General features: G+C 37.8%; 1 protein-coding gene across 2 annotated transcripts in view; it reads left to right on the top strand.

Annotated features, from left to right (window-relative positions):
• PRICKLE2 (prickle planar cell polarity protein 2) overlaps positions 1 to 12,931 on the top strand; it is a 234,862-nt gene that overhangs the window by 70,535 nt on the left and 151,396 nt on the right. Inside the window, exon 3 of one of the 2 annotated variants that reach the window (XM_086939086.1) lies at positions 11,833 to 11,946. The exons of the other annotated variant lie outside the window; for it this stretch is intronic. Coding sequence (XP_086795212.1) covers positions 11,833 to 11,946 — 114 coding nt within the window. The remainder of the gene's footprint in view (positions 1 to 11,832; positions 11,947 to 12,931) is intronic. 2 annotated transcript variants of the gene reach the window in all.

Below are 12,931 nucleotides of genomic sequence, written 5' to 3'. Positions count from 1 at the left end.
GAAAAGGGGATAGTGAGAAAGATAGAGATACACACTCATTCAGCCTGTTATTTGGAAGACCCAGAATGGATTTCAGGGGCACACAATCTGAGGGCCAAGTAGATATCAATGTCTTCTGCTGAGGGTGAAAGAGGACAATTAGTAAGGGCACAACATCATGAAATATATATTAGATATTGTGGTAAAAAAAGTGCACAAATTAACAGGTTCAATGGAGGGGACACTTTAGCTCGCTCCCAGTCTACCACAGTCCCCACACAGGAGCCATACATGTAAACACAAGCTGCATCGACACAGGAGGCCTGGACAAAGAGAAAAAGAACTGACAAGAAGGCAATGAAGCAGGATTAACAACACAAAGGGAATGGGAACCAGAGGACTGAGAACAACCAAATAATGGAGAAAACAACAAAGGTGAAGGGTCGAACAAGCTGAGTGCGAACAGTAGTGAAAAGCAAAAAGTCACAGAAACATCTACAGGTGGACTGACATACTTTATTGGCAGCTAATGGATGTGTGCCTGATTATGCTGGTTCTCTAGTGGCAGGGGCTATGATTGTGAATTTTAGTTAGTGTGTTTTTTTTTTAAATGCAAGTGCATATTTTTCACAGACCTGTGTGACATCTCTTCCAAGTTCCCAGTCTCTTGTGCTCTAACATGTCTTGTAAGCTGACATTCATTAAGTTCGTCTTGATAGCGCAGCTGTCACCAGGCCTTATGTGATTAAAAAAGTGGTTTCAGAAGTAACACAGTGGGGGACTGTAACTCCGCCCAGATATTGGTTTATCTGAGTACGACTTTTGATTTTGGCAAAAGCTGTGTGCTTCCGCAGAAAGAGTGCTTATCTTGCAGACAGATGTGATCATTTGTTTATCCAGCTGCTTGTGTCAGATATGTTATCAAGCAAAGCTAATGTTTTTGACCTTTTTGGTCACACACATGCCACTTTGATGGATAGAGGTTGCCCTCTAAGGTCACACAAATGCTACTGCCATGCTATTAAACAACTTCTCCTAGATAATTAGATAATTGCAGTGTTTGTTCTTCTCTGGTTGCCACACGTGTATGCCTATGCTCAAGCTATGGTGATGCCAGTGGAACTCACTTATTTACTGTGGAAGGCCATTTTAAATTCAATAGGCATTTAGGGTAGATTGTTTTTACTCTATTAAAATCTGAAGATAGATATTTTGTTTAATGGATTCTCACTGCTTACTGTAGCAAACAAGGGTTTTATTGTTGGTTACCACTTCTGACAAACCTTGGAGATAGATTTGTACTATGATAATCCTTAATATGCCCTGTTAGGTGACCTATTATTTTGCTTTGCCAACTGTAATGTTATTTAAATGGTTAATTGTGTGACTGTATGCCTGATGGTTGTCCTACTGGAAAGATTATGCTCAATAAGATAGGCCTGAGTTAATTAAGGTGACAAGCCATCGATAAAGGGCGCAGGCCTGATTCCTGCACAGGTAAATGTTATCCCCAAATCCATAGGTCTGACCTCTTTATTATTATCAATTATCACAAAGTCAGCATGCTTTGCTTATTTTCTGTGAAAATAATTATTTACTTGAAATGTACAGATTATCACAGTAGGTTTCGGTGTTTGTTATGCCTTGTGATAACTGTTGGTTGAAGATTTTAATTATGATAATTCTTTATATGCCCTTTTGAGAGGGGTTGATCTGTTCAATAGCCTATATTGGTTTTGGTGATGAAAGGCTATGCATCTTATTGGTACATTGTGAAGCAGAATGTCAGATTTCATTGGTTTGATCTGTTTATTGTTCAAAGTTATGCGAAAGCTCGTAGGCCAGATGGACTTATTTTAAAAATATGTGTTAAATGCAACAGGTTTTTTATGGTGAATTGTTGTTACATCGTGGTGAAAGCCTGAACGCAGGTGTTATGTTAAATTGAATATCAGAGACTACAATACTAGACAAGGGTTTTGGTGTTAGTGACCTCCTCAAACAGATTGTGTGGATAGATTTACAATGAGATAATCCATATTAGGCCATTTTGGGAGGTATTTTTTATGGTTTTCCCAACTGTATTGTGTACATATTTGTACATTGTATTACAGTGTACCTGATGGGTTGCTGATTCGGTTATTATGACAAGCCAGTGGTGAAGACTATAAGCCTGATTGGTTCATTGGGACAAGTTATGACAGATGCCACAGTTCTGATATGCTTTTATAAAAGTTAGAACAGGCAATAGGCCTCATGTATATATTATGAAACACATATGATAGAGCCAATAAGCCTTTAAGAGTGGATTATTTTTGTTACCTGCGAAGCCTGCAGATATGTATGTAGTTACTTGAAATCTTATAGATGACCTTGGTAGGAAATGATTTTGATGTTGAATGCCCTCTCTAACAAACCCTAGGATGTATAAGATTTGCATTGTAAAACATCTTGCTAAACTCTCTTCCAAAGGTCTGACAGGTGCACCTGTCTGTTGTGAACTTGTAATAAAAAACATTAAATACTTCAATGTACATGTGCAGCTATGTTTGATTTTATTTATTATTTCAAAAATACGCCTGCCATGTTTAGCTGGCAACTTGTTTTCTTTTTCTACTTTTAATCTTTCAATTTATCTTGCATATGTTGTTGAGTTTGTGTTTGAGTTCATTGTGGTTCTGTAAGTGGATGAATGCTGCAAAAATTAGTCAGTGGGTTGCTGAACGAACACATGAGTGCTAAGGTGAGTGATGGACTGGATGAATGATGACTTATTGAATGCCTAAATCCAAAATTGAATAAGGACACACTTTCATTTAAAAGCCAGACATATTGGCATTATCAATGCCTGTTTCATTTTTGGGACAAACAAATCAGCATCACAGCCAGTCACCCACTCTGCTTCCCTTATTAAGCCAGTAGCCTGCCAAAATATAGTTTGAGGATTCTTTCTGTATAGTAGTTTGAAGCTGCTTACTTTATATGTGAAGCTTCAAATTCTTAAACCAATTTGAACTGGAAGGTCTTGTAGCGTCCCGCAGCAAATGAGATGCTTTGGATATCTGTTTGCACCCCCAAATGTAGTCTTTAATTTGCTGTAGATCAGCAACCTGAATGGAACTACAAATGTAAACACACCTCCTACTGTATGGAAATATTTAACAGTGTGTCTTAGCACTGTTGCTGAATGGCAAGAATGAGATGGTTCCCAGTTTTTTAGCCATTGATCAACTTGGAAGATCTTGGAAGGATATCCCCATAACCTTCTGGTTCTGTTTTGCCCCCCTCATCCCCTCATTTCAGAACCTTCCTATCTTTTTACCCATCTGCTTGCTGGCCCTGTTGTGTGGGACTTCAAGGTACAAAATAAACTACTTTCTAAACGTTGTCAGGGTAAACTGATACAGCCAAACCATGTTAAGAAATCGGCGTAGTTTGGCAGTATAATTGCACTTTGTGTTTAGAAGCGTATTAGTCTTTTTGTTTTTCTTTGCAGATGAGCTGCTGTGGGAGGGGCAGACGTGGGCCATGAAGTACTCTTGAAAGGGATTATGAGCAACAATGTTTCATTGAGGATAAGTAACAAAGTATCTAATCCATCCAGACAATTTAGAACATAAATATGTAAAAAACAGACAGCAAGAGATGAGAGTAAAAGTTTTTTCCCAATTATAAACAATATTGTCAATACAATCTAATCATCATATATAAATATACACATATACACACACCTTAAAAATGCACTGCAAAAAACAAATGTTAATGTGACATATAGTTAGATAAAAAATTTTAAACAAAAAAACCTGAACTTCAGCAGTTATAGTTATCTTAATTAACTATAACTTGTGCCCTAAAATAACTATAACTTGTGCACCCGCACCCAAAAACCCCACGAAAAAAGTGTGTAGTGTATTAGGCGACCACATGGTGTTTCTTGACAAACAAAATGTGAACACTATATTTTATAAATGCTGAATTCAAGTTTGTAGATCGCAGAGGGAAAACCATCCATCTAAAATATGGAGATTTTGAAAATACTATTAATATCCCAAGGGACAATGGCGATCTTAATAGCAATTTCAGAATCTTCGTATTTGTAATGATATCATATTGATAATACAATTTTTAATTGCTGCTAACCTTTTTATTTTCTGAGCCTCTCTGTTTCTGTTCTTTATTTCTGTTCTAAAGTGATTTAATGCATGCTATAATTCACACTGTGTCACTTGTCTTCTACATAACATTGCTGCTCATAATACTTATTGCCCCATCTGCAAAATACCATACAGTATAATAAAATAAAATGGAATGGAATAAAGTGATAAGCCAAACATCAAAAGGCTGCATTGGCAGGAAACAAAAAATGTAAATGCAAACGATGCAACAGGACACATGACACATACACAATAGGAAAAATTACAATTTTATTTTTTATTTTCACTGTACGAAATATTGCATGTGCTTTGTTTTTTTTCAATGTTGTGTATTTCATTAATACATAGCTTTTCTTTTACTGTGTGCTGTTGTAAAGATGATGTAAACCTTTCATTGTCTTGTGTGAGCTTTGACAGTATTAAAATGCTTAAGGAGATGTGATATTTATATATATTTTTTGTACTTTGAGTTTTTTTAAACTCTTAAACAGTGACACTTAATGTCTTCTCTCCATGGCAGTTTGCCTGACCAAATTATCATTCTGTTCCACAAGGAACAAAGATGAACATCTCTCCAAAACCGAATTAACCATGGCACAGCCTGTGCAAAGAACAGTTGTCAACTCAGTAGTGGTGGAATCATTGAACAAGTATTCAGATGGCATCAATGCTCAAGCATATGTTTCTGAAAACATTGCCCATAAGGACCCTCAACACTGCTTCTTCTCCCATCAAAAATGCTGCCATAACTGAGTTGAGCCGATATTACTCTCTATCATTCATTCAGTACTGTGAAGTAAGGTGTTAAGGATCGGATGTGTACGATTACAAACATATTTATTCAGTCACCTTACTAAACACAGGAAATTATTGAGTGCTACTTGGTGACCACAGGCTCATTTTAACAACCATGGACCTTTTGTGATGATATAGTCTTCCTAAATTTTATGCGTAACCGAAATATCACATCGACATAAACAACACATCACATCTTATGTGTAGTTTAGTAGATGTGGAGGTAAGACTATTAAATATATAATTACCATGAGGGTGGTAGGCAATAGTTTTGTTGGCCATTTGTCATATTGCTCTTGTAGACCATAACCTGATAAGATATTTTACATCCTAGTACATTTCCTTTCTTTATAGATTTGCCTTTCTTCTCATTTGTAGATATGTTTGTCATCTATGAAAAATGGCAAACTTTGTGCTTCTCCTCATCACAGTGCTCATATGTGCAGGAAATTATATACTCGCTCTCCATTTCTGTCTATGTTCTGTTTTAATATGGCACAATTTGTGACACTGTAATGCGTCTCAGTCTTGACCCTTTGTTATATTATATCCAGTGGTGGTTGCCACTGTATGGTTATAGTCATGTCAGAGTTTCCAGAGGAAGTGTGTTTTGTTTTGCTCATACCTTTGGTGCCATTTGTCAAATCTTTACAAAATGTTCCAAAACTAAATTCATCCTCCTCAGCTCTTTCTTCAAAACATTTCTGGTGATGGGTCAAGCAGGCCCAGAGATAAAGAGGAGTCCCAAACCCAAAAAAACGTTTCCCCCATGCAACTTAGTATAGGAAAATTGAACAGTGATACAGAAAAAAACAGCTGAATGGAATTTCACCAAAATTTGCAGAAACTAAATCTTTTCACAGAAAAAGTGCTTGTTGTGATTTGGTGTGAATCCGTTCAATAGTTTTTGAGAAATTAATGTTTGCAATATATGTTTTTATGTATAAATCGAAACACTGAGGATCTGTGGACCCAACAGATCTAAAGATAAGATCTTATTGGATGCCACAACATCAACAAAGATATTAGGGCAGCCATTGAGGAATCAGTGAGTTTGTTGCCTTCTTCACCAAAGAAGAGGTAAAATGAAAATGAAAGTAAAAGAAGGCCAAAGGATTTTTGAAAGGAAGGGTGAGGTTTCTTTGTTGGATTTTTTAAAACCTTGAAAAGTCTTTATTGTGATGACAATACTGTAGCAATTATAGCACTTAAGAAGCCTGACAATAATGACAGCAATAGTAGTAATAACCACAGTAACTCTCAGCTAGGGTACGATTTTGCTAGTAATAAAAGACGCACCCTCTAAGATATTTACTTGTGGAATATATACTGTAGTAAAAAGCTATTTAACAGCTGGTGTCATCAATGTATTCAAGGAATATACATGGTGATGGAGATTGCATATATTAATTAATGTAATTTGTGTTTACTGATATTACCTGCGCATTGCAGAAGTATGGATCCATGTAAGGTTGTGTATAGCCTGAGGAAATCCTTATATCTCCACTCAGAATATATGCACACACTGATGAAGCAACAAGCGAGACAGTTACTCTCGCAGTATTTAGGGCACATTGCTGAATATGTAATGTAATGTGGGCTGCATCTGTGCAGCAGCCTGGGTGCCATTATTTAAAAACAGCACCCTGGGATGAGGTATAATAGTTTCAAAATGTTTCTGCCTGTCTCTAGTGCAGATTAGCTGGTATTGTCTTTGTTTATAACATTCCGAGAACTCTACTGATCCCCTTCTAAATATTGTTCGTTTTGGAGACTTTGTGGCTGTGCAGGAGTGTAATTATTTAGGAAGGTAAATAAAGAAGGATAAGGATAAGTCACTCCAGTCCTTGGAATTTCTTCTCTTAGTAGCAGCCATGTTGTTGTCATGTAAAGAAAGTCTCCCCCAAAAGCCTCCAACATTTCACACGAGCTCAACATGTGGCAGCGGAATATTGAAGTATTCTGTATCAAAACAAGACTGTGAAGTTTCAGTTCTGCATTACACCTTTCTTCTTACACAAATCCTAACAGAATGTATGGATGGTAATCCTTTGTGGAGAAGCTCATCCACTCTTATTACTGAAAGAAAGACCTACAGCCCATAAGCCATTCATTCAAAAAGAAACAGTCTGATATACATATTTGGTGTTTGCTTCTATATAAAATGTTAACTTTCTGGTGAACACATCTAACCGTGGATTCCTCATCTTTTGAATTCACCACAGGTTCGACCAGTGGGGCCTGTCCCAGTGCCAACTGACAATGTTGGGGCCCTATCTAGCCACAAACCCAACTCTGGTCCCTACCTCCACTTCTGTGCAGAAGGTCATCTCAGTCTACCTGCTCCGTACCTACCTTGGCTTCAGTGGCACTTGCTCCAGATCTAACCATGGCAGCTGTTTCAGATCTGCAGAACACAACGTGGGAGAGTTTTCAGGCAGTTCCCCCTCCTTCAACCCCAATACTTCAGCAGGCTACAAACCTTTATTGGAACAGATTTGGAGGCCTTCCAGGGCCCCCAAAATATTTCTCATGATTACGATGATGACGAGGTGTCAAATGATTAAATCCCCCCTCTGGTGCTGGCCTATATTTTGATGTACAAAATGTCATTGGCCTGGATACTTCCCCTGAGACAGAGTTGGGCTCGTCATCCAGAGCCTCTAAAGAGAGGGCCTCTTTTGTTGTGGCAGAGCTGCAGAACAGTTAGAACTTCAGCTACCCATAGTACAAACCAAGGCTGTCCTATTGACAAAGATAATGCAGCTTAGGCCTTCCACCTCACAGGCCTTGCTGGCATTTAACAAATCATTGACCAATACACAGATAGTGTTATGGTCCTCACAGTGTTGTGCTCTATGACACTGTATGGCTAGGTGTCATATGTCTTTCCTGGAGACTCAGCTTTTTGACCTGACATCCAGCTTTTACGAACTTGGTGCTTCAGGCTTCTACAAATAAGGCTAACTCAAATGCATTCCCCAGTTCTCCCCCAGACAGTATATCAAAGCACTTCGATACTTTGAGGAAGAGGATCTTCTTATCTGCCAGTTTGGCTTTCAGATCCTTGAAAGCTGTTTGCCAGTGGCCAGTGAGAGCTTGCTTGCTGCTCCCCAAGAATTCTGAAATGTTTTTCTCAAACAATTCTAGAAGGATAGGACTCAACTGCGTATGTGTTGAGAACTGGCCTAGATACAACAGGCTGTGTAGGTCACCCCATGGACATCAGTATGGTGATCAGGTGTCATGCTTGGATGTGTATGGGAGTCTGTTTTGCAGATGCTATGTGTCCCCTATGATCATGCTATTTCTAGGACAAGATCGGTATTTTGGAAGAGGTTGCTCTTTACCTTCAGTGGTTGCTGAGAGAACCAAACCTGACTTGCATACGGCTGTTCTTCATACCCCACATAGCGTTCACAGTGGTGACTGATGTATCATCCCATGGGGTGGTCTATTATGACAAGTAGAAATCTAGCATCTGAGGTTCCCAGTGGAGCAGAAGCACCATACGAATCTTTTGGAGCTTTGTGCCTTGCAGTTGGTCCTAAAGGTCTTTCTCCCATCCATCAAGGGGAAGCTGGTTCACATCATGATAGCTAACACAATTTTCAAGTGCTACTGCGACAAACTGGGCTGTGTAAACTTGTGGGTGCTGTGCCAGGATGTATTGATACTTACTCAGTAGCTCGACCTTCAAGGGGTCTTTTTGACGGCCAACCCCCTAACGGTCTCCCTCAATGTCAGGGCGGATGAGCTCAGCAAATGCTATCTGGAGAACTATGATTGACACCTACACCTGAAGACAGTCCAAGATATCATCACCAAGTGTGATGTGTCTTGCATAGATCTTTTTACTCACACCTAGAACACACAGTGTAGAACTTCTTGTGCCTCGGAGTTTCCACCTCATGGCTTCATAGGGGACTCTGGTCTTCTGTATGTCTAACCATTGCTATATCTTCTGCCTGAGTTTCTTAGAAGGTCAGGATGGACCGATTCCAATGTATCCTGATAGCTTCAGATTGGGCCTGAGGATAGTGTTGTATTCATATCTCCTGCACCTGAGCATTTACTGTCCGCTCTATCTACCTTCTCGAGAGGACCTTATGTTCCATCAACAGGTCAAGGGTCTGCACCCAAATCACAATAACCTACACCTCCATTCAAGGAGATTAGACAGAACCAGCTCGCTGCCCATCTATCAAATCTATTTATCCTGGTTGTTGGCCGAAGTTTGTGACCTCATGTGGAGATCAGCAGGTTGATCCTCTTCAGAATAAGTTGGTGGAAGTTCTAATGTTTAGTTTGTGACTGGCCATGCAAAGCTTAGTTGTGGGAACCATTAAACATTATTTGTCATCCTTTTCAACATTTCTTTATTTGACATTAGGAGCCACTTGTCCTCCCTTTCTGCCAAAAGTAGTGTCACCCTTCAGCGTGGAAGAGTCTGCCACATTTTTTCCTTTTTTTCCTCCACCGTATCCCATTAAGGAGGGAGAGGGGCTTCTTTAGTTGGACCTGACTGGACCTGTCCTTAGTTTTTACATTGAACACACTAAGGGTCACAAGGTGGATGACCAACTTTTTATTGTTTTTGCTGGTGCTAAGAAAGAAAAGCCGATTCAAAAATAGACCTTGTACACCTGGCTGGTCATGTGCACCAAAGTATGCTAGTCCCTGTTGAGGACGGAGTGTCCTGATGGTCTTCAGGCCCGTTCTACCAAAGCTAAGACTGCCACAGTGGTACTGGTAAGGAATGTTCCAGTGTTGGACATTTCCCATGTGGTCATGTTAACGTCCATCCATACCATTACTAGGCATTAGTACCTAGCTTGCAGAGAGGACCATTTTGCTCACTCTGTTCTCCAGGACATTCTGGTGTGAAGTCCCCTCCTTAGACCCTCCATCTTTTGAGAGGTATTGCTTTGGTATTTATTTAGAGATGAGGAATCTGTGGTTATAAATATCCATCAGGAGAACAAGTTACTTACCTTTGTTAATGCTCTTTTTGGCGGATAGTCTATCTGCAGGACCTCACTGAAGTCCTTCCTCTCCATTTCTAAATGTTCAAAAAAGGTCTCCGGTTAAGTTTAGCACACTGTCAGGTTTGCAATCTATAAAGGCTGATCCATGCCTGAGAGCATGGAAAAGATAAATTAAGAAAACTTGCAGAGGGGGTGCAGATGGCACCACCTGTTAGCATGCAGGTGCACTTGTTGGAAAAGTTCCTTATCCAAACTGGCACCCAAGAGAATTCAAAAGGTGAAGAATCTGCAGATAGATAGAGTATATATCTGAAAGATTACTGAAGGTAAGTAACTTTTTTGTACCTCCACCCATGGAACCTGTTTACTGTGTGTTATTTTTTTCCACATCATGTAACCTGAAATGTGTCATTTATGTGTGTTATTATGTATTACTCAATATGCTTTCATATTTTAATTGATTTATCTCAGTTAACACAACTGGCAACTTACTCTGCTAAATGCTAGTAAATAAAGAAATAAAATAAATAAATGAGGTGAAGTGAGGTTTCTGGAAGGCCAACCAACAAGCAACAAGCTAGCCATAATCTTTAGTTTACTAATTAAAAAAAAAGAACGTTTTTGATCCTTTTTATCTGCTGCCTTTTTGCGAAAGATGTTGCAAACCAGTGAATATGTGCCTACATAAAAGCAGAAATAAATAGTGACAGCTCAAGAAAATACAAAACTGCAAATCTACTCTCTGTTTCTTTTTTAAGTTTCCCAAATTGCAATAAATTCTACAATATTTAAATTGGTGGGGAACAAAATCTGAGTACGTCTTTTTCTTCGCACAAACCCAATATTGTCTCATTAGCTTCTGGCAAACCATTCATGATATATATCCTAACTCATATATATATATATATATATATATATATATATATATATATATATATATATATATATATATATATATATATATATATATATATATATATATATATATATATATATATATATCCCATATCACACGTATATATATATATATGTATATATATATATATATATTTATCAATAGGCACACATATAATGACATAATTCTTGACCTGTACAATTGTAAATATATATATATATATATATATATATATATATATATATATATATATATATATATATATATTTACAATTGTACAGGTCAAGAATTATGTCATTATATGTGTGCCTATTGATAAAAGATTCTTATTTGTTCAACCTTGGGAGGATGACGTGCTGAGCCAGCGAACAGGATTTAAACTTGTGACATTCAGGTGGCACACAAATGTCTGTAGTAGGCGTATTAAACACTTATTTATCTCACTGGTACTTCAACAGGATGTAATATATAAATTCATGAATGTTTCGCAGGAGGAAGGAGTTTACTGTGGTGCATCATGTCTTTTCCAGGTTATTTTAGAAAGTACATGATGTTTCTGATTATAATAGGCCTGCTGTGCTTCAGCATATATGGACACAAAAAAACAGAGTTTATAGCAGCTTAATTTTCAGAGACTATTCTAAAGGATCCGAGGTAAGCAGAAAGTTTTTTTGATTTCATTAGGTTTCAGGGCCATATGGGGTAAGTTATCGGGGAGAAACATTTAAATAGCAAAATGAAAGAGATACCTTATGTCTTTTGAACAGTTTACAAAATCTTTCAGCTAAGGTATCCACCTCTTAACAGTTCAAACATTTTAGCAACTTTTGATTTGTTAAATATATTTTCACTAAGGCCATCCTAACTGCCATGTATCTTGTAGTCTGTATTAGCTTGTAGTAAGTATTTTTGATTCAGTTATTATTCATTTCTATTATTTCTTTACATTATTATTTCTAGAATTTTTTTTAAATAAAATTAAATACGAAAAAGTTATATTTAGTGCATGTTTATCACTCAGGTTCATCAGTATTATAGCTGCCTCCCAGATGATAAGGTGCCTTATGTGAATAGTCCCGGAGAGAAATCTAGAATCAAACAGCTTTTACAGCAGCTGCCTCCACATGACAATGAGGTAAGTGCTGAAAGATCATATAAGGAACGTTTGCCGAGTACATTTTCTTAAAACACCACCACCAAGACACAGCAATAACAAATGCAGTGAAGGAATTTGTGATTCCCACTGTAGAGGATACACTGAGTTGCATCAAAGTCTGCTATGTGTCCTTTAACGTAGTCCGTTGTATGACACTATGCCGAGGTTTGTAATATCAACCTACAAAAATATTGCATGCACTAACACTATATTGACAAGGTAAGTATATAATTACTATTCTTATATCTGCATCTACTCACTAGACTAAGCTTCTTATGTAACAGACCCATGAAGTGGATATAATATTATAGTGATATGATGTACACATGCAGTATAGTGGTGGTATATACAGATGTCCATTGCCTGGAGTTTACTCATCAATTTATCACCATAGTCAGATAATTTAGTAAGTAGAATATCTTAATATGTCAGTTACCAGAATGACCTTCTCTGGACATAATTTTTGCTGTCCAATTGGCAGTAATCCTGTGAGGCCATGGCATTACTGTTAATCATTTCTAAAATATCAGCAACGCTTCACCACCTTATCTAACTCCCAAAACAAGTCTAACATCACTGCCACCATCACCACCAAACACATATAAAGAACACTTACATCTTCTCATATTCCTGTTTGTGTTTGCTTAGTCATTGTTCCTGCAATAGATTGTCATTAAATGTTTGTTACAATATGGAATGCTATCATAAGAATAATGTATTGTCATCCCTGTAAATGTCACATCTACTTGAATTTTCTCACATCCTACAGTTATACACATGTCCCTGCTCCGCTTACAACCACAACACGGTGTAAAGGTGTATTGTAAGCACATTCAACTAATATGTTTCTTTAAAATGTCCCTCTTACTAATTCGCGGCAATGAAATTGTAAAATGGTAGCACATGAGATAGGTGCTCCTGTTACAGAATACTGATAAGCATGTTATGTAAAAAGAAGGGATTG

The sequence above is a fragment of the Lissotriton vulgaris genome, chromosome 9 (assembly GCF_964263255.1).
Source record: "Lissotriton vulgaris chromosome 9, aLisVul1.2, whole genome shotgun sequence".
NCBI lineage: Eukaryota > Metazoa > Chordata > Amphibia > Caudata > Salamandridae > Lissotriton > Lissotriton vulgaris.
This window is presented reverse-complemented; position numbering and strand designations above follow the sequence as displayed.